Consider the following 21,566-nt stretch of genomic DNA (forward strand, 5'->3'; position numbering starts at 1 on the left):
TTGACTGAGCCACCCAGGCACCGCATGAAGGGTTTTTTTGATTAGAAAATTTTTTTTTAAGTTTTAATAATAGTACTGTTACATCTAAACCAAGGAAACTTATTAAGTGTTAGTAAGTGTTCATTGAAATAAACTCAAAAGATATTACAGTGAGGAGTTTCATGTATACTAGAGAAATGTTTGCTAGATAATGATGTTTAAATGTGGGAAGAACTCTAGAGTGTAAGTCAAAAGACCTAATTTTTTTTTTTTAAGATTTTATTTATTTATTCATGAGAGACACAGAGAGAGGGAGAGGCAGAGACATAGGCAGAGGGAGAAGCAGGGTCCATGCAGGGAACCCGATGAGCGACTTGGTCCCAAGACCACAGGATTATGAGCTGAGTCAAATCAGAGCTCAACCATTGAGCCACTCAGGTGCCCTTAGAACACTATTTTTGTAGTTAGAACTTAATTTACTAATTAAATTATTTAATATTTTTATTTTAGTAGTGAAAAGCATTTTGATTCCTGATTTGAAAGTTATCTTGCATATTATACAAATATTCTGTGACACTAGAGTTTATCCTTTTGCAGTTGAATAGTTTGTAAAGTATCTTTGTATATGAATAAAATACTCTTGTTTTCATATCTCACAGAATCTCTGTTTATAGTGATCACTTAAATTTTTCTTACAGCTGGAATTTACCATGCAAGAAGCTGTGCAGTGTTTGCATGCCTTAGAAGAGTATTGTCCTTCTAAAGATGATTATAGCAAGCTCTGTTTGCTTTTGACTTTGCCTCGTCTGACCAATCATGCCGAATTTAAGGACTGGAATCCGAGCACTGCACGAGTTCACTGTTTTGAAGAGGCTTGTGTTATGGTTGCAGAATTCATCCCTGCTGATAGGAAGCTAAGTGAGGCTGGTTTTAAAGCAAGTAACAATCGTTTATTTCAGCTTGTAATGAAGGGCCTGCTTTATGAATGCTGTGTAGAATTTTGTCAAAGTAAAGCAACTGGAGAAGAAATTACAGAAAGTGAAGTACTTCTTGGCATTGACCTTTTGTGTGGTAATGGTTGTGATGACTTGGATCTGAGTTTATTGTCATGGCTTCAGAATCTCCCATCTTCTGTCTTCTCTTGTGCTTTTGAACAGAAAATGCTTAATATTCATGTTGACAAACTTCTGAAACCTACAAAAGCTGCATATGCTGATCTCTTGACTCCCCTTATCAGCAAACTTTCTCCCTATCCATCATCTCCAATGAGAAGGCCTCAATCAGCTGATGCCTATATGACCCGCTCTCTGAATCCTGCTTTAGATGGCCTCACTTGTGGACTAACCAGTCATGATAAGAGAATCTCAGACCTTGGAAACAAAACTTCTCCAATGTCACACTCCTTTGCTAACTTCCATTATCCAGGTGTGCAAAATCTTAGTAGAAGTCTCATGCTTGAGAATACAGAATGTCACAGTATTTATGAAGAATCCCCTGAACGGTAAGTATTTACTCATAAAAATTAGAAAATATTCGCAAGTGTGAGATTGTGTATATTTAATGTTCAAGTCCATTTATTGTTCTTATTTATTTATTTATTTTTAGAGAAGGAGGAATAGGGAGGGGCAGAGGGAGAGAAAATCCCAAGCACACCCAGCACAGAGTTTGATGTGGGGTTCAGTCACACAATCCTGAAATCATAATCTGAGCTGAAATCAAGAATCCAGTGCTTAACCCACTAAGCCACCCAGGTGCCCCTGTTTAAGTCTCTTTAGTTGAAAGTCAGTCCTTAAATTTTACAAAGCATTTCTAAAATTTTGATAATTAAAATTATCAGGGAGAATCTTTATATCCTATTATTCTTTTGCTGGTTATTAAGGCAATACATGAACATTGAAGAAATTTTGGAAAATATAGAAGTGTGAATATGAAAATTAAAATCCCACATAATCTCACATATAGACGACAAGTCTTTTTTCTATGAATACATTTTTTAAAATTGGGACTATAATATATATTCCTTATCATAGGACAGCAGATTATGTCCACTTTTTTTTTCTATAAACAATACTGAACACGTGAAAAGTACTGAATAGTAAATAGTAGTGAATGTACATAAAAATATCTGGTTATTTTCACTTCTGTTTTTTCTAGTAACTCTTTTTTTTTTTTTTTTAAGATTCCATTTATTTATTCATGAGAGATACAGAGAGGCAGAAACACAGGCAGAGGGAGAAGCAGGCTCCACAGGGAGCCCGAAGTGGGTCTCAATCCTGGGTCTCCAGGATCACATCCCGGGCTGAAGGCGGCGCCAAACTGCTGAGCCATCCAGGCTGCCCCATGTTTTTTCTAGTAACTCTTTTTTTTTTTTTTAATAAATTTATTTTTTATTGGTGTTCAATTTGTCAACATACAGAATAACACCCAGTGCTCAGCCCGTCAAGTGCCCACCACCTAGTCACCCCCACCCCACCCACCTCCCCTTCCACCAGCCCTAGTTTGTTTCCCAGAGTTAGGAGTCTTTCATGTTCTGTCTCCCTTTCTGATATTTCCCACTTATTTTTTCTAGTAACTCTTAATAAACATGAAAGAAATAAGTGTTAAAGCCATCACTCAGTTTTTCTTTTAAACCTGGCATGAGGGATCCCTGGGTGGCGCAGCGATTTAGCGCCTGCCTTTGGCCCAGGGTGCGATCCTGGAGACCCGGGATCAAATCCCACGTCGGGCTCCCGGTGCATGGAGCCTGCTTCTCCCTCTGCCTATGTCTCTGCCTCTCTCTCTCTCTCACTGTGTGCCTATCATAAATAAATAAAAAAATAAAAATAAAAAATAAACCTGGCATGAAAGAATAATTTCCTGATTAGCAGTTCTTTATTTCAAGAGTTAGAAACTTTCCTGCCTCACTTTTCCAGGAAAAGCATTGGGACATATAGTTGGTTTCCTATACTCAGATTGATACTCTGAAGTATTACTACTGACTGCAAAAATTTATTGAAAGAACACAAAAACTAAACCTTATTCATATAAGATAGTTAGAGGTATTCTTTATTGAGGAGAAGGGAGCACTGGACTTGGAATTTCTTTTTCCAGTTAAAGTCAGAAGAAATCTTTAGTTAAGACATAAGAAATCCAAGATAAATACATATGGAATCATTTTCTTTTCTTTTTTTTTTTTGGAATCATTTTCTATTAAGTTGCTATAGGATTATAGAGGAGGGGATTGTGATATCTTCTTTAATATTCCTTAAAGAGAAAGGAGGATTTTAGGATGTTAAGTGAGGAGACTTCCTAAAGCCTAGGGTGTCTACGGCCATACCACCCTGAATGCTCCTGATCTCGTCTAAAGCCTAGGGTGACTTCTTAAGGCATCTTATTGCTCTACTTGAAAGATAGAGATAATATCTAGTCATGAAGATGGATGAATATAACAATATAGGAGCATCCTGTTATCTAAATCCCAAAGGAATAGAGAGTCTTGAGCATCAGTAGAAACTATCTTTTTATTTATTTATTTATTTATTTATTTATTTATTTATTTATTTATGATAGTCACAGAGAGAGAGAGAGAGGCAGAGACACAGGCAGAGGGAGAAGCAGGCTCCATGCACTGGGAGCCCGATGTGGGATTCGATCCCGGGTCTCCAGGATCGCGTCCCGGGCCAAAGGCAGGCGCCAAACTGCTGCGCCACCCAGGGATCCCCAGTAGAAACTATCTTAAACTTTTCTTGGACTTTCCAATCTCTAAAGAAAATTTTCAGTGTTTAGGATGTTAAGCTTTAGTTCTGGGGAACTGCTGATATTCTGAATACATAAGATGATCAGAACTTCTTGGTCAGTATAATGAGTGACATGTTTGGACTTGTACACCAGTGAGATTGTCTTTATAAAGAAGGAGAACATAAAAATCCAGCCAGATATGACTCTACATTTGCTGTTGCCAATGAAAAGAAAGTAGTAGATATTGAGGAATAACTGGATAACGATGGAAAAAAGTGGAAGATAAGTTACTAGATTACAGGATAAGCAGAGAGGTAAAAAGTGACCTATCAAAAAGTGAGTAATACATGTGTAATTAGCTGAGCAGTAGCAGTATCCCAGAAAACAATTGTCATGCTGTGAAATTGGAAAAATTATGAGACAAAGCAGTGTGAAATAATGAATAGAATGTGATCTTTGGAGTCAGACTTGGGCTTGAATAATAGCTTTGCCATTTATCAGTTGTGTGACCTTGAGACAGTTCCTTAATTTCTTTGAGCCTAAATGACCACCTCTGTAAAATAGGGTGTTGTCTTGTGAAGTGAGACAAAGCTCTTAGCAGAGTGGCAAGTATGTAAATGGTGCTTAGTAAATATAAATTTCTCCCCTTCTGAGTGTCACACTCCTGGTCATGACAATATGTCAAAAGGGCTGCTAATAGCATGCTATGGGAGAGCTGTTGTGCTGTGGATAAAGTATAAAAATTTACTTTGGAAAAAGGTAACTTTGTCTTTAAAAATATTTTAGGTGTAATGTTAAAATATTGGGAAGTTTAATTAGATCAATTATGTTGAAGATGCCACATGAAGAAACCTCTTATTTGTGGTAATTCATGTTTGAAGTCCATATTTGTTTAAAAATATTTGAGTGTCTACTCTGTGCTAGCACCATGCTGCATCCAGGTATAGTGATTGGGTTACTATGGTGAACAAGAAAAATTAAAACATAAAAGAAAGGTTTATAGGAAAGTGTGTAGTGTTTTGCAAAGATAGCTTTTCACTCAAACATAAACTCAAAAAAGGAAGAAAAACGAGTTGAAATATATAAACTTTGGCTATTCAGTGTAATGATCTCAAAATTGAATGCCAAAAAAAAAAAAAAATTCTCAGAAATGGGTCTGCATTGGATTTGGAGCCTGAAGATCTGGATTCAAATTCTAGTTTTATTTACTGGCTATATTATTTAGGAAAATCCCTTTGTTCCTCATCTGTGAAATGGGAGTCACAATCTATTTCACAAGTTACTGTGCAAGTTAAATGAGATAATGTATGTGGAAATGGTATATAATTTGCAAAATTGAATGTTACCTTATGAAGGTCATTTTATTCTATATACAGTTAATAACTTAAAAAATCTGTCTTGTGGACATAAAATGGGACCTCTTGTTATTATTAGGTTACAGCACTGAATGGTAGCTGAAAGTTTTTCCTAAATCTTTTACTTCCTCCTCTGAGTATATGTCTGATTATGTATGTTGAGAAAGCTCCTAACTTACCAATTAGAAAGCTCCTAATCAGTGGTGCCTTTGTGAAGATGACTATTTAGCTCTGCTTCCTGAACCCTAGACCTGTAGTTTGTTATGTCTTACATACTTCTGCCTGGAGAGGCCATTAAGAAGCCATCTCATAATCCAGTTCCTTCAAGGCAAAGATCGTTTTACTTTTGTACATATTCCCACGGTGCCTTGTGCCAATAAGTAATCCATATTTGTCTGTGGTATTTTGGATGATGTTAGTTTTTAAAATTTTGAACGAGTTACTATGGAAAGAAGAAATATTAGGAACAACCTGATAGAATATATTAAGCTTACTAATTCGTATACATTAAAAATATTGGAAAGGGGGGCAGCCCCGGTGGCGCAGGGGTTTAGCGCCGCCTGCAGCCCAGGGTGTGATACTGGGGACCCGGGATCGAGTCCCACGTCGGGCTCCTTGCATGGAGCCTGCTTCTCCCTCTGCCTGTGTTTCTGCCTCTCTCTCTCTCTCTCTCTGTGTTTCATGAATAAATAAAATCTTAAAAAAATATATTGGAAAGGTGTATGTTTGGCTTTTATGTTAAGTGCAAATAAACCAACGACAGTCTTTTTTTTTTTTTTATTAAGATTCTGTTTATTTATTCATGAGAGACACAGAAAAGACAGAAACACAGGTAGAGGGAGAAGCAGGTTCCATGCCAGGAGCTCGATGTAGGACTGGATCCTGGGACCCCAAGATCATACCCTAGGCCTAAGGCAGGTGCTAAACCACTGAGCCACCCAGGGATCCCCTAAAGACAGTCTTTTAATAAAATTTTAACAATTCTTAGAATTTTGTTGAAACCTATTGGAGGGAAAAAATTAATGTTCAGATAACAAAATCACAGATTAAGATACATAAAGAGAATTCAGGCTTTAGGTCATCGAGCTTTTTATTCAGTTCAATTTATAGATGAAGCTGAGCAACAGAGGATGTAAGGGATTTTTCCCAAGACCACACATCTTGTTTTAAACTGGAGCCCCTACCCTCCTTACTTAATAATCCAGTGCACTTCTGTGATAAGCGTATCCTATTTGTTTAAAAAATCCTTACATAGTACCCTTAAGAGGAGAAAGGAAAATTTAAAAATCTATTTTGTGCATATTTGATAAACATTTAGACTAAATATTCATTGTGTTAAGTAAAATTTCTCTAAAATATGTTTTCCTTCACCCCAACCTCTTCCTATTTGTTTTTTGTATCTTTCTGGAAGAAGTGATACACCTGTTGAGGCACAGCGGCCTATAAGCAGTGAAATCCTGGGCCAGAGTTCAGTTTCAGAAAAAGAGTCTGCAAATGGAACACAGAATCCAGGACCAGCTAAGCAAGAAAAAAATGAGGTAATGTTTAATATACCTAGTGTCTTTTAGAATTATTCTCTTTGAAAGAAGTAATAGCATTTGCTTGGGTAGAACGTAAAAGGAATTTTCCGACATTTGGGAGTAAGAGCATATCTAGACTTTCTTATTAATTGTCATTTTCTCTCTTCCCTTAAGGATATGGTATTTTTAGTTGTCGTGTATTTTATAGCACAGGTGAACTTATTAACAATCAGAAATACCACAGTTTACATTAATCGTACGTTTCAGGACTCAAGTAATTGAACTCACATTAAATGTGGATAGTGTGTATTTTTAAGATATATCCTCTATATTTTACTACTTAGATTTAATGAACAAGAAATTATGACATGTATAATATAAAATGCTTTTATCCAAATCTTTAGAGTTCCAAATTATTTTTCTCTGGTGTTTTGGAAAAGAAATTGTATTATGAAGGAGAGTATAAATTTTATCTTATATGGTATGCCACTTAGAAGAGATGAAGAGGCTTAATAAGTTTATTTTTTATTTTTATTTTTTAAATTTTATTTATTTATTTATGAGAGACACAGAGAGAAGCAGGCTCCCTGTGGGGAGCCCGATGTGGGACTTGATCCCGGACACCGGAATCACACCCTGAGCTCAGGCAGATGCTTAACCACTAAGCCACCCAGGCGTCCCATTTAATAAATGTAAACATTTTTATATGTTTTCAACTAAATATTAAGAATGAGGTACAAAAATTACTATTAAAAATACATATGGGGACACCTGGGTGGCTCAGTGGTTAAGCGTCTGCCTTCAGCTCAGGGCATGATCCTGGAGACCCAGGATCGAGTCCCACATTAGGCTCCCTGCAGGGAGCCTGCCTCTCCCTCTGCCTGTGTCTCTGCCTATTTCTCGGTGTCTCTCATGAATAAATAAATAAAATCTTAAAAAAAATAAAAATAAATAAAAATACATATGAATATGCACCAAACAACAGAACCCCCAAATCTATGAAGCAAACGTTGGCAAACTTGAAGGGAGAAATAATAGTTGGAGACCTCAGTACCATTTACAGTAATGGGTAGAACATCTAAACAGAAGATCAATAAGGATACAGAGTACTTGAACCTACTCTAAACTAACTAGACCTAACAAACATCTATAGAACATTCCAACAATATTGTTGTTTTGGAAGATGCACCTTTTTTTTTTTTTTTTTAACCCAGTAGTACCTGTATTAGTCTTTTTATTTTTTTATTTTTTTTAAAGATTTTATTTGAGAGAAAGAGTGTGCATGAATGGGGGGCGGGGCAGAAGGACAAGCAGACTCCCCACTGAGCAGGGAGCCTGATGCAGGGCTGGATCCCAGGACCCAAGATCATGGCCTGAGCTGGAGTAGACATTTAACTGACTGAGCCATCGAGGTGCCTCTGTATCAGTGTTTTTAGAAGTTGTTTTCTTAGACACCTTAGATGGGTGTTAGTATTTCAAGTGCTGGTAACTTTGTGTTGGGAATATGTGAAATACTAACAATATGTGAATACAAATATATAAATAAAGTGATACTAACAAGAAAAAAAGAACACTTCAACAGTAGGAAAATACACATTCTTCTCAAGTGCATATGCAGCATTCTTCAGGATAGAGCATATGTTAGGACCCAGAAAAAATCTCAAATAATTATAAAAGATTGAAGTCCAGATTGAAAAGGAAGAGTAAAGCTATCTTTATTTATAGATGACATGCTCCTATTTATAGAAAATCCCAAAGAATACATAAGAAAGCTACTAGAGCTTACAAACAAGTTCAGAAAAGTTGCAGGGTGCAAGAATAATACATAAAAGTTGGTTGTGTTTCTCCACTGCCAGCAATGAACAATTTGAACAGGAAATTAATAAAACAATTCCAGGGGTGCCTAGGTGGCTCAGTCGGTTAAGTGTCTGCTTTCAGCTTGGGTCATGATCCCAGGGTCCTGGGATCAAGCCCCAAGTCAGGATCCCTTCTCAGCGGACAGCCTCTCTCTCTCTCTCTCTCCCTCTCCCCCCCCCAATAAATAAATAAATAAATAAATAAATAAATAAATAAATAAAATCTTTTAAAAAGTAAAACAATTCCACTTACAATAGCTTATAAGAAGATAAAATACTTGGGAATAAATTAAACCAACAAGGTGAAAAATTTGTACATTGAAATCTGTAAAACATTGCTGAAGGAAGTTTTAAGATCAAAAGAAATGGGAAGATACCCTGTGATCACAGATAGGGAGATTTAATATTGTTAAGATGTCAGTACTAACTAGTATGATCTACAGATTCCATGTAATTCCTATAAAAATTTCACAGCCTTTTTTGCAGCAATGGAAAAGCCAGTACTCAAATTCACATGGAAATGTAATATGTCCTGAATAGCCAAAACAATTTTGAAAAAAAAAAAAAAAAAAAACGAAGTTGGAGTACTCATACATAGTTCATGATTTCAAAGCTACAAAGCTACAGTAGCTATAAAAGCTATAGTAATTAGACCTGTTCAGTACTCTCATAAGACTACAAGTATAGCCCAGTGGACTACATTTGAGAGACCAGAGGTAGTCCCATATATCTGTGGCTAATTGACTTTTGGCATAAGGTGCCAGGTCTATTCAATGGAGAAAGAATAGTTTTTTCAATAGATGATGATGGATCAACTGAATTTCCACATGGAAAGGAATGAAGTTGGATCTCTACCTCACATAATGTACAAAAATTAACTAAATACAGATCAACTACTATATTATAGGAACTCAGTATAAAACTCTTAGAAGAAAACATAAGGGCAAATCTTCATGATCTTGGATTTTATAATGTGTTCTTAGATATGATAGCAAAAGCTTGAGTAACAAACATAAAAATTGGTAAATTGAATTTCTCAAAATTAAAAACTTGTGCATCAAAGGACTTTATCAAGAAAGTGAAAAGATGGTGAGCAGAATGGGAAAAGTATTTGACAATTATATATCTGATAAGGGTTTAATATCTAGAATATATAAAGAACTACAACTGAACAAAAAAACAGTCTGACTTAGAAAAAAAGAGTTGAATAGACATTTCTCCAAAGAATATATTCAAATGGCCAATAGGCACATGAAAAGATGCTTAGTACCAGTAGTCATTAGTGAAAGGCAAATCAAAACCACAATGAAATATAGCTTCACAACTGCTAGGATAGTTAAAACTGTGGAAAATAATAAGTGTTGGTGGGGAAGTGAAGTCTAAACCCTCATACATTGTTGATTTGAATGTAAAATAGTGCACTATGGATTGGTGGTACCTTAAATAGCTAAAAATAGCTAAATATACAATTACCATATATCCCAGCAATTCCACTCTAAAGCATTGAAAACAAGGACTCACACAGACATCTATACATCCATGTTCATAGCAGCATTATTCACAGTGGTCAAAAGGTAGATATAACCCCAGTGTGCACCCACAGATTAATGGGTAAGTAGAAGTGGCATGCATATTCATTAAATGGAATGTTGTTCAGCCACAAAAAGGAATGAAATTCTGACCTATGCTAGAACACAGATGAACTTTGAAAACATCATGCTGAGTGAAATAAGCCAGACAGAAAAGGACAAGTATATAATTCCGCTTATATCAAATATCTAAGATTGGTGAAGTTTTGGAGAAGGTAGAACAGAGGTTACCAGGAGCTCAGGGGAGGGAGAAGTAGTAAGTTACTGCTTAATGGTTACACAGGCACTCTGTAGGTTGGCAAAAAATTTTGGAAAGAGTGGTGATAATTGCACAATGTTGTGAGTATAATTAATGCCACTGAATTGTACTCATAAAACTGATTAAAGTGAAATTTTCTATTTTACCAACAATAAAAAATTTAAAAGGACACATAATTTTGTCTCCGAGTTATTGCTGTAAGTCATGAAATAGAGGAGGATTGCTATTATTTCTTGGAAAAGGAGAGACAGCGTTAGCTTTAGTTAGCTATATTAGACGCTTCATTAAGCTTATTATCAGTGTGGGCCAATTTTAGACACGAATGACCTGTTCCAGGGGCACCCCAGTTCACATGATCCATGTTATATGACTGGATTCCAGGTTGTCAGAAAAGTCTTTCTGTGCCAATATTGGAATTTACTAAATATGTATGTCCTGTAAGTTTGGGTGCTATATAGTTCTTTTAGAAGAACAAAATAGGAGTGTTGAGATTAAGTTTACTACCCATGTATCCCACTTTCTTGTGAAAGGCCATTTGAAACCTGAATTAAAGTTGTATTTGAGGAAAATTTTTAAAAAAGATTTTATTTATTTATCCATGAGAGACACAGAGAGAGGCAGAGACATAGGCAGAGGGAGAAGCAGGTTCCATGCAGGGAGCCCGATGTGGGATTTGATCCCAGGACTCCAGGATCACGCCCTGAGCTGAAGGCAGACTGACACTCAACAGTTGAGCCACCCAGGTGTCCCTGAAGAAAATTTTTAAAGTTTCTCTCTAGAGTAACCTAGTAAACAAGCTTAAATTGTTGGACAGAGTTAATATTGTGTTTATTAAATATTAATGTAGCCTTTCAGTATTTTTTCAAGAGCTATACATCTAATTCCGTGACTTTATGACCACTATAATTTGTATATTTTGGGTTAGTCAGAAATCCAGGATGACCATTCATTTTGGTCTTGCTATAGAATAAAGCAAATTAACTGATCTATTTGACTTTGAAAACTCACGGATACTATGTTATTATTCAAAGAACAACATATTAAGTGTTTTGTAATTGTTAAATATAGCTACTTGCATATTTCATCCAGTGTTTATAGAAGTTACTGTTGGGTAGAGACATATATTTAATCATAGTCTGCTCAAACATATTACTTTTTCTAATATTTTTCAGCTTCGAGATTCAACAGAACAGTTTCAAGAATATTATAGGCAAAGATTACGCTATCAACAGCATTTAGAACAGAAAGAGCAACAGCGACAGATATACCAACAAATGCTGCTTGAGGGAGGTGTGAATCAGGAAGATGGTCCTGATCAGCAGCAGAATCTTACGGAACAATTCCTTAATAGGTATGTCTTTCAAACACATTTTAAAACATAAGGAGTCATTTCAGAGCTATTGAAAGCATACAATGACTGCTACTTTCTATATATAATTTGAAATTTTAAAGTGTTTTAAGTGTTTCAAGTAACAAAGAAATATCTTCCTTTCACAGCATCCTCAGGGTTATCTAATTTTGTTCTTCTCTTTAAACCTTTTTTCACTTCTAAGCAAGGAGAGCAGAAATACAGTGGTTCGGCTCATAACTGGAAGGACAGCCAGGTGGATTCAGCTGCCCCAAGGTAGCTGAGATCCTAGAAGTCCTAGTTACTTAGTTTCTTTTTGCTTGTTTTCTCATCTACTTCATAGAATAGCAGTGAAGATGAAATGAGTTAATGTATGCAAAGTGCTTAGAATAGTACCGGGCATATAGTAAGCACTATATTAAGTGTTCACTATCGTTTTTATTGTTATATGGGGTTCTTGAACTTTCAGAAGTCAATATTAAAATTATTCATTCTAATAATTTCTGCCAGGACAATATGCATTTACATTGTTCATAATTATAGGAGGTGTGTGAATATATAGATAGATAGTAGTGTGTCTTTTTAAAAATCAATAAACTAGAGGGCAGCCCCGGTGGCGCAGCGGTTTAGCGCCGCCTGCAGCCCAGGGCGTGATCCTGGGGACCCTGGATGAGTCCCATGTCGGGCTCTCTGCATGGAGCCTGCTTCTCCCTCTGCCTGTGTCTCTGCCCCTTATTCTCTCTCTGTGTTTCAATGAATAAATAAATAAAATATTTAAAAAAAATCAATAAACTAGAATATGTATATTTAAATGAGCAAAGGTTGTTGGAAGATTAAATGAGTTATATATAAAAAATTACTTAGAATAATTCCTAGCATATAGGAAATGTACCATAAATGTAGGTTATTATTGTGATTATGATTAGGTAATGCAGTAGTGACTGTCAGTTCTTTACTTGGTTCAATAACATTGGAAGTAATCTACTTGATACTCTGAGGGTTGTGCAAGTCATCAAGCCTAAAATTGATTCAATCTTCAAGCCTTCACACAAGGAATGTTTATAGTGGTAATCTAAAGAATCTGAGTAGGCTTCCAAACCTTGCATTTGGGGATCATTTGCTTACCACCTCTGATAAGTCAGTAGCTTATCAAAATTATCCTATTTTGATGAACTGTCATTTCTGGTTTTTGGATATCTTCTTCATATCCATTAGGTCATGATTGCAGTTGGTTTTCCTCACCATTTTATTTTTCAGATAGCTAGCATTAAATCAGAAGATAAAGTGGCAAGGTTCTGTGATCCTAATAGTGGTAAGGGACGTACCTCCACAGAAAAAAGAGTTAAGCTGTTCAAGATGGTTTATCTTTCCTTTAAAGACAATTATAAATAGAAATCAAGTTACTTCGTGTTATTTAGCTTTTGTAAATTAGTTTCATATAAATTCTCCCTGTTATCTTAATTCTCATCTATTGTTTTCTAACCCTTTAATATAATGATTTTATTCAGTCCTTTTTTCCTAGGCCCTTGGTTTCATATATCTGAGCCAGTATCAGGACTTTAAAGTACCTAATGCCATGGACAAATTGGATAGAAAAAGAATCTACAAAATAAAATATCCTTTCTCCCTCTGTTTTATTTTTTCAAATCATTCTAGCAATTAAGCTAGAATGTTTTGAGATTTAAATTTTGTATCTTTTTCCAAGAGTCATAGAAAGAAGAAAAGTCATATTACATAATCTTATTGAAAAAAATCAAATAAAGTATGATAGAATTTTTGTTAACAGTACTGTATTATTTATACATCTTGATATATTGTTTCTGTCAATTCTAGTAATCATCACCACTGATTTGGCACTTAGTAGAAGCATATTCTGCTCCATCCTCCCCACTTTTAGAGAATCAAAATGATGTCAGCTTTTAGACTCTTTATACTTAGCATTTTCCAAATTGACTTGACCTCAGACTCATTCTTTATTGGGAGCATTTCACAGGATTCATAGAACACAATTTTGGGAAATGCAGCTTAGTTTAAAATTTTAACATAAATATTTAATAATGGCTTCCATTTCTTTTTAGTAATATTGAACTGCTCTTTTAAAGTCTTTCCTAAGCCCTGAGTATACATGCACGTGCTCACGCACACATACACACACACCTTCTAATGTTTAATGTAGGAAAACTAGAAACTACAATAAACCACAACACTTCTTGGTAATCATACCACTGTGTACTCTCTCATGTTGAATCTAGGCTGTAGAAAGTGATACTGGGCCCGTTCTGGGTCTAAGTTTTAACAGAGCTTGTCAGCTTCCCTTTTGTGCTGTGTGGAGCTCTGAGTCCAACAAAAGAAGTCAGTCTGTCCTGATACAGGAAGACTTGTGATGAGGGAAAGACCTTGAGGCTAACTTGTTTTGCTTCCTGTTTTATCTCCTTAGTGCCTAGATCATAGTCTTCGTAGAATGAATGAATGTGTGAGTAATAGGATGCCACTTGACTTTGTCCCATCATGGCCTGCTCTAATCATACATTTCTTAGTTGATATGATATTACTAGAGAAATGAAACGAAAATGGCATGTTTTGTCTTGGTGAGAAGTTTTGGTAGTGGTGATATTTTTGTTGACTATTTTGGGAAATTAAGTTTTAAATTGAAAATTAAAACAAAGTTATACTGGAGAAGAAATATGTTTTTAAAAATGTTTTTATGGTAAAAGGTGCTTTTATGCCTATATCCTACAGTGACATACTGTAGGAAAATTTGAAATTTTTTTTCAGTATCATGGTTATATCTTAAGCCAGTGATGGTAATTTTTAGTACTGAACTTACCATTTACATACTATATGTGCATTAATTTACCTTTTCAAATTTGAAATCTTCTATATATATTTTTAAAGATTTTATTTATTTATTTGAGGTAGCGCATGAGAGAGAGAGAGAGAGAGACAGCATGAACTGAGGGGAGGGGAGGGGCAGAGGAAGAAGCAGAAGAAGCAGGCTCCCCACTGACAGGGAGCCCAAAGAGAGGTGAGGTCAATCCCAGGACCCTGAGATCATGACCTGAGCCAGAGGCAGATGCTTAACCAACTGAGCCACCCAGGCACCCCTTTTCTATGTGTTAAGAATGTGATTAAGTTTTCATTTTAATGTAATTGCATTGTTTTATTTTACAGGTCCATTCAAAAGCTTGGTGAATTAAATATTGGAATGGATAGCCTTGGTAATGAGGTATCAGCACTCAACCAACAATGTAATGGGAGCAAAAACAATGGATCTAATAATAATTCTCTAACGAATTTTGTTACACCACCCCAAGACTCTAGTCAGAGAATAACACATGATGCTTCAAATATTCACACAAGCACCCCTTCTAATCCTGGATCAACAAATCACATACCTTTTCTTGAGGAATCACCTTCTGGAAATCAAATGTAAGTACTTTAATTTGTAAAACCTGGAAATATTAACATCCTATTAATGAATGGAAACCTAGAAAGTTGAACTTCTCTTTGGAACCTTGCAAACAAGTTATTGGAGCCCATTACATACCAAATCTTTTTCTAATCTGTCTTTTCTGTCTTTATATTCTTTTCTACTACTTCTAAATTTCTTAGTAGCCTTTGTTCTCCTATTTTTATTTTTTTATCTTTTCTTTTAAAGATTCATTTTATTAATTTTTTTAAAAAGATTTTATTTATTTATTCATGAGAGACACACCGAGAGAGAGGCAGAGACACAAGCAGAGGGAGAAGCAGGCTCCATGCAGGGAGCCCAACGTGGGACTCAATCCCAGGTCTCCAGAATCAGGCCCTGGGCTGAAGGCGGCGCTAAACCGCTGAGCCCCCCAGGCTGCCTAGATTTATTTATTTTAGAGAGAGGGTTCTCCTTATTTTTTTTTTTTTTTAAGATTTATTTATTTATTCATGAGAGATACAGAGAGAGAGAGGCAGAGACACAGGCAGAGGAGAAGCAGGCTCCATGTAGGAAGCACAATTAAGGACTTAATCCTGGAACCCTGGGATCACGACCTGAGCCAAAGGCAGAGGCTCAACTGCTGAGCCAGCCAGGTGTCCCCGAGTTCTCCTATTCTTATTTTTGCTTTCTTACTACCACCAAGACAATTCTATTTTTTTATAAGTTGTCATAAGAGATTTTACGGTTTTATCTTCTCCCTGACTTTTTTTTTGACCATTGATACCTTTCAGCAAATAATATATATTTTTAAAGACTTTATTTTTTCATAGAGACACACCGAGAGAGAGGCAGAGACACAAGCAGAGGGAGAAGCAGGCACCACGCAGAGAGCCTGACATGGGACTCGATCCAGGGTTTCCAGGATCATGCCCTGGGCTGCAGGCGGCGCTAAACCGGCGCTAAACCGCTGCGCCACCGGGGCTGCCCAGCAAATAATATTTTTAATTCACAGACTTTGAGAGCGCAAGATGTTTTGTAACATTTTGGAATGATTGCAGCAAGAAAGTCTTGGCAACTCTGGCGGTTATAGCAACTGAAGACCTCTTGCATATTTATATTTTCACTAATCAGGGAAGTTTTTTTTTTTAAAAGATTTTATTTATTTATTAGAGAAAGAGTACAAGCCGGGGGAGCAGCAGGCTGAAGGGGAGGGAGAAGCAGTCTCCCTACTGAGCAGAGAGCCCCATCCACATTGGGCTTGATTCCAGGATCCTGGGATCATGCCCTGAGCTAAAGGCAGACACTTAACCAACTGAGCCACCCAGGCACTCCTCAGGGAAGATTTTTTATTTTGCTATGATTAGTAAACAAGTGTTAATATATGCAATAGGCATAGTTAAAGAGCACTTTCTTCATCTATTCTTTTTCTTAAGTTTTTAATCACCCAGTGTTCATTCTCACAAGTGTACTCCTTAATCTCCATCACCTATTTCACCCTCCCCTCAACCCATAACCATCAGTTTGTTCTCTATAGGTAAGAGTCTGTTTCTTTGTCTTTTCCCCCCCTTTGTTTGTTTGCTTTGTTTCTAAAATTCCACATAAGAGTTTCTTCATCTAACTTAACATTAAACCTTTGAGAGTGCATAACTTGCTTCTGGCCTTTGGATGCTTACAGAAATTAGCTTTATAAATTTTGTATCAAAAATTATAGTTTTATATTTAAGAGCTTAAGTTTATCTTTTTTTTTTTTAACTGTGATAGTAACAGAGAGAGAGAGAGAGAGGCAGAGACACAGGCAGAGGGAGAAGCAGGCTCCATGCACCGGGAGCCCGACGTGGGATTCGATCCCGGGTCTCCAGGATCGCGCCCAGGGCCAAAGGCAGGCGCCAAACCGCTGCGCCACCCAGGGATCCCATGTTTATCTAATACTTACTTCCTTATTATAGTTTCTATAACTGTATTTTTGCACTCCCAAAACTAGAACTCAAATTTTAAAATTGATTTTTTTAAAATTAAAGTCACATAAATGAAACAGCACTTCAAAACTATCTTACCCATCTTTGTCTATGATTTCTATTTCTGTCATTTTTAACCCACTTAGCTATTTCTTGTGCTATATATCTCCACATTTCTGAATAACACGCTTCTGTTACTATTTTTATTATGTCCGTTCCCTACCAATTTTAGACTTAGCTACCATACTCTTCACCCACAATACATTCACATTGTCTATTCTTTCTTTCCAATATGTATCATTTTGTTTAAATCAGTATTCAGTGTTAACATTACAATGGCCATGTAAATGTTACTTATATCTGAGTTGTGTAATATAATATGATTATGTTTCCTTTTTATACAACTTTTGTTTTTCATGGAGACATTAATTGCCTCAGTTTTAGTGTGCGAACATGCTTAATTTTCTTAGTACCTCTCATTAAACACTCTGTTGATAGTTGTCTCTTTTCCATTTTATCCCTCTTGGGAGACATTCTGCAGGATCACTCTTGCTTCACTTTATATTCATTACCTCTAGGCCATTTTATTCAGACGTGAGTTCTGAGACTTGCCTTCATTCTCCTTCTGGGAATTTCCTTTGTCTCCTCTCTGTATTGGATCTCTTGTTTTCAGGATCTCCTGTAGCTTCCTGAAAATGGGCACATTAGAGGTAAAATTTCTGAGACTTTCCATGTCTAAATATTTCCCATTTGATTTGTTAGTATAGCTGAGGATGGAAATCATTAGTTAGAGTTTCAAAGGAATTGCTACATGTTTCAGTGTTCTTATTAAGAAATCTGATGCCATTGTGACCAGATCCTCTCTATGAAGACTGCTGCTTTTTCCATCTGGAATTTTTTAGGACTTTCTTTTCCATGATGTTCTAAAAATTTCATGATATACATCAAAATAAGTTTCTTTTCCTTCTATCCTGCTAGGTAACAATGGGACCTTTTAGGCTAGAAACTTAAGTTCTTTGAACTTAAAAAAATATTTTTTAGTTAGCAATTTCCTCATCTCCATTTTATGTTGGTTGTTTCCTACCATATTGTTATTTTCTAAGTTCTACCCAGTGCTGCTGCTAACCCCGTACTACCCAGGCCTCTGCCTTCCCACCCCCAGACCAGCCATTCCCTAGCCCTGGAAATACACCACATGTGAGAAGTCCCAGCCTGCTGGTAGGGGACAGGAGGGAGTGAGGAGATGGGAGCCTTACAAGAACTGAGGCACCTGTAGGTCCTGCTCATCCCCCAGGTTCCCAGGGCAGAACTGGAACTAGGGCCCAGGGACAGCCACCGAGGCTGGGCCTGGGTCTCTCAGCCATTTGGCTTTGTTTCCCTGCCCCTCTGTTTACTTGTAAGTATGTCAGTCTATTCCTGGAAAGCTCATTACTATGGGCCCTGGTACCTTCCCGGTCTGTCCCATACCGTTAACCATAAACTGATCTCTTACTAAAAAAAAAAAAAAAAAAAAGTTTTCCTTAAAAGAATTTTTTTTGTAGATCTCATTTTTGTTTCTTGGATTTCTTTTTTCCTCTTACATCTCTCAGAATTTAAATTTTTTTTGTAGGTTTTGTTTTCTGAAATATCTCTCTCTTTCCAAATCCCTTTTTAAATATTTATTAATTTTTAAAGATTTTATTTATTTATTTATTCGTGAAAGACAGAGAGGCAGGCAGAGACATAGGCAGAGGGAGAAGCAGGCTCCATGCAGGAAGCCTGACATGGGACTTGATCCCGGGTCTTCAGGATCATGACCTGAGCCAAAGGCAGATGCTTGACTGCTGAGCCACCCAGGCATCCCTAACTTTTTTTTATTTATTTATTTTTTATTTATTATTTATGATGGTCACAGAGAGAGAGAGAGAGAGAGAGAGAGAGGCAGAGACATAGGCAGAGGGAGAAGCAGGCTCCATGCACCGGGAGCCCGATGTGGGATTCGATCCCGGGTCTCCAGGATCGCGCCCTGGGCCAAAGGCAGGCGCCAAATCGCTGTGCCACCCAGGGATCCCCTAACTTTTTATTTAAATTACATTTAGTTGGGATCCCTGGGTGGCTCAGCGGTTTAGCACCTGCCTTTGGCCCAGGGCCCGATCCTGGAGTCCCGGGATCAAGTCCCACATCAGGCTCCCGGCATGGAGCCTGCTTCTCCCTCCTCCTGTGTCTCTGCCTCTCTCTCTCTCTCTCTCTCTCTCTATGTCTATCATAAATAAATAAATCTTTTAAAAAATTACAGTTAGTTAACATACAGTATAATTTTAGTTTCAGTTGTATAATTTAGTGATTCAGCACTTACATGCAACACCTGGGGCTCATCATAGCAAGTGCCCCCCTTGATTCCCATCACCTATTTCATGCATCCCTCACCCACCTCCCCTCTGGTAACCATCAGTTTGTTCTCTATAGTTAAGAGTCTTTTCCTTGCTTTGCCTCACGCTTTTTCTTCCCTTTGCTTGTTTTGTTTCTTAAATTCCACGTATGAGTGAAATCATGTGATATTTGTCTTTCTCTGACCTATTTCACTTAGCATCATACTCTCTAGCTCCATCCATGCCATTGCAAATGACAAGATCTCATTCTTTTTTATGGTTGACTAACATTCCATTGTGTGTGTATATACCACATTTTCTTTATCCATTCATCAATCAATGGACACCTGGGCTGCTTCCATAATTTGGCTATTGTAAATAATACTGCTGTAAACGTATCATTTTATATACATGTATCCCTTTGAATTAGTGTTTTTGTATTCTTTGGGTAAATGCCTATCAGTGCAATTGCTGTATTGTAGGGTAGTTCTATCTTTAACTTTTTGAGGAACCTCTATACTGTTTTCCAGAGTGGCTGCACAGTTTGCATTCCCACCAATAGTGCAAGGGGGTTCTCCTTTCTCTACAGCCTAGTCAACACCTGTTGTTTCTTGAGTTGTTGATTTTAGCCATTCTGACAGGTGTGAGGTGATATCTCATTGTAGTTTTAATTTGTTGTATTACAAAGCCATAGTGATCAAAACAGCATGGTACCAGCAAATAGACACATAGATCAATAGAACAGAATAGAAAACCTAAAAATGAACCCACAGCTATATAGTCAGTTAATTTTTGACAAAGCAGGAAAGATTAACCAATGGGAAAAGGACAGTCTCTTTAACATAGTGTCGGGAAGGTTGGATGGCAACATGCAAAAGAATGAAACTGGACCAGTTTCTTATACTATATGCAAAAATAAATAAAAAATGCATTAAAGACCTAAATGTGAGACAGGAAACCATTAAAATCCTAGAGGAGAACACAGGCAGCAACCTCTTTGATATCTCCTGTAGCAACCTCCTACTATATGTGTCTCCTGAGGTAAGAGAAACAAGAGCAAAAATAAACCATTGGGACTTCATCAAAATAAAAAGCTTCTGCACAGTCAAGGAAACAATCAACAAAACTAAAAAGGAACCTTTGGAATGGGAGAAGACCTTTGCAAAAGACATATCTGATAAAGGGTTAGCATCCAAAATATGTAAAGGACTTACAAAACTCAACATCCCAAAAACAAATATCCAGTTAAAAAATGGACAGAAGACATGCATATACATTTTTGCAAAGACATACAGATGGCCAACAAATACGTGAAAAATTGCTCAACATCACTCATTATCAGGGAAATACAAATCAAATTCCTTTTTCTGTTTTATTTTCTTTTTAAGATTTTACTTATTTATTTGAGAGAGAGCACATGCAGAGGGAAGGGCAGCAGAGGGAGAAGCAGACTCCCCATTGAGTGCAGAGTCTGACTCAGGCTTGATCCCAGGCTTAATCCCAAGTCTCTAAGATCATGACCTGATCCAAAGTCAGACACTTAACCAACTGAGCCACCCAGTTGCCCTGCTTTTTCTGTTTGTTTTAGTCTCTGGCTTTTATCTGGGAAGCTTTCTTCAAATATCTGGAAATCCTTACTATCTGTGAAGAGTGAGGTATAAAGGGAAAAAAAAGAATTGGAAGGAAGCCTATGTATATATATGGATTTGTCTACATGACAAAAAGTGATTAAGGGGAAACACTGTTTTATTGAAGACTCTCAACTGTCAGTTTCTATTAGTCTTTTCTCTTGGGCCAGATAATTTTCCTAAAGAGCAATCCAAGTTCCTGCCTGGGGTAACATTTAACCATAGCATCCAGGCTTCTAGAACTCAGCAGGTGAAAGCTACTTGACATCTTACTATAAAACTTGTGGACCGGGATCCCTGGGTGGCACAGCAGTTTGGCGCCTGCCTTTGGCCCAGGGCGCGATCCTGGAGACCCGGGATCGAATCCCACGTCGGGCTCCCAGTGCATGGAGCCTGCTTCTCCCTCTGCCTATGTCTCTGCCTCTCTTTCTCTCTCCGTGTGACTATCATAAATAAATTAAAAAAAAAAAAAAACAACTTGTGGACCTTAACTTCATCTCCTTTCCAGAATGGCTTCTCCCTCCTTACAACTATGCTTGGCGTCACTGAATCCCAGAGCCTCTTAATAAATGGCATCAGTGAGTTACTTTGACTGGGGTC

At 37.0% G+C, this 21,566-nt stretch overlaps 1 protein-coding gene across 22 annotated transcripts in view; it reads left to right on the forward strand.

Moving 5' to 3' along the window:
* The window catches only part of WDR47 (WD repeat domain 47), a 119,791-nt gene that overhangs the window by 80,320 nt on the left and 17,905 nt on the right, over nt 1-21,566 (forward strand). For 12 of the 22 annotated variants that reach the window (XM_072754430.1, XM_072754428.1, XM_072754421.1 and 9 more), the window contains 4 exons: nt 678-1,480; nt 6,463-6,589; nt 11,448-11,626; nt 14,795-15,052. In XM_072754430.1, the coding sequence (XP_072610531.1) occupies nt 678-1,480; nt 6,463-6,589; nt 11,448-11,626; nt 14,795-15,052 (1,367 nt within the window). The remainder of the gene's footprint in view (nt 1-677; nt 1,481-6,462; nt 6,590-11,447; nt 11,627-14,794; nt 15,053-21,566) is intronic. The other 10 variants (XM_072754432.1, XM_072754435.1, XM_072754439.1 and 7 more) reach the window with 1 other exon arrangement.

The sequence above is a fragment of the Vulpes vulpes genome, chromosome 3 (assembly GCF_048418805.1).
Source record: "Vulpes vulpes isolate BD-2025 chromosome 3, VulVul3, whole genome shotgun sequence".
Lineage (NCBI taxonomy): Eukaryota > Metazoa > Chordata > Mammalia > Carnivora > Canidae > Vulpes > Vulpes vulpes.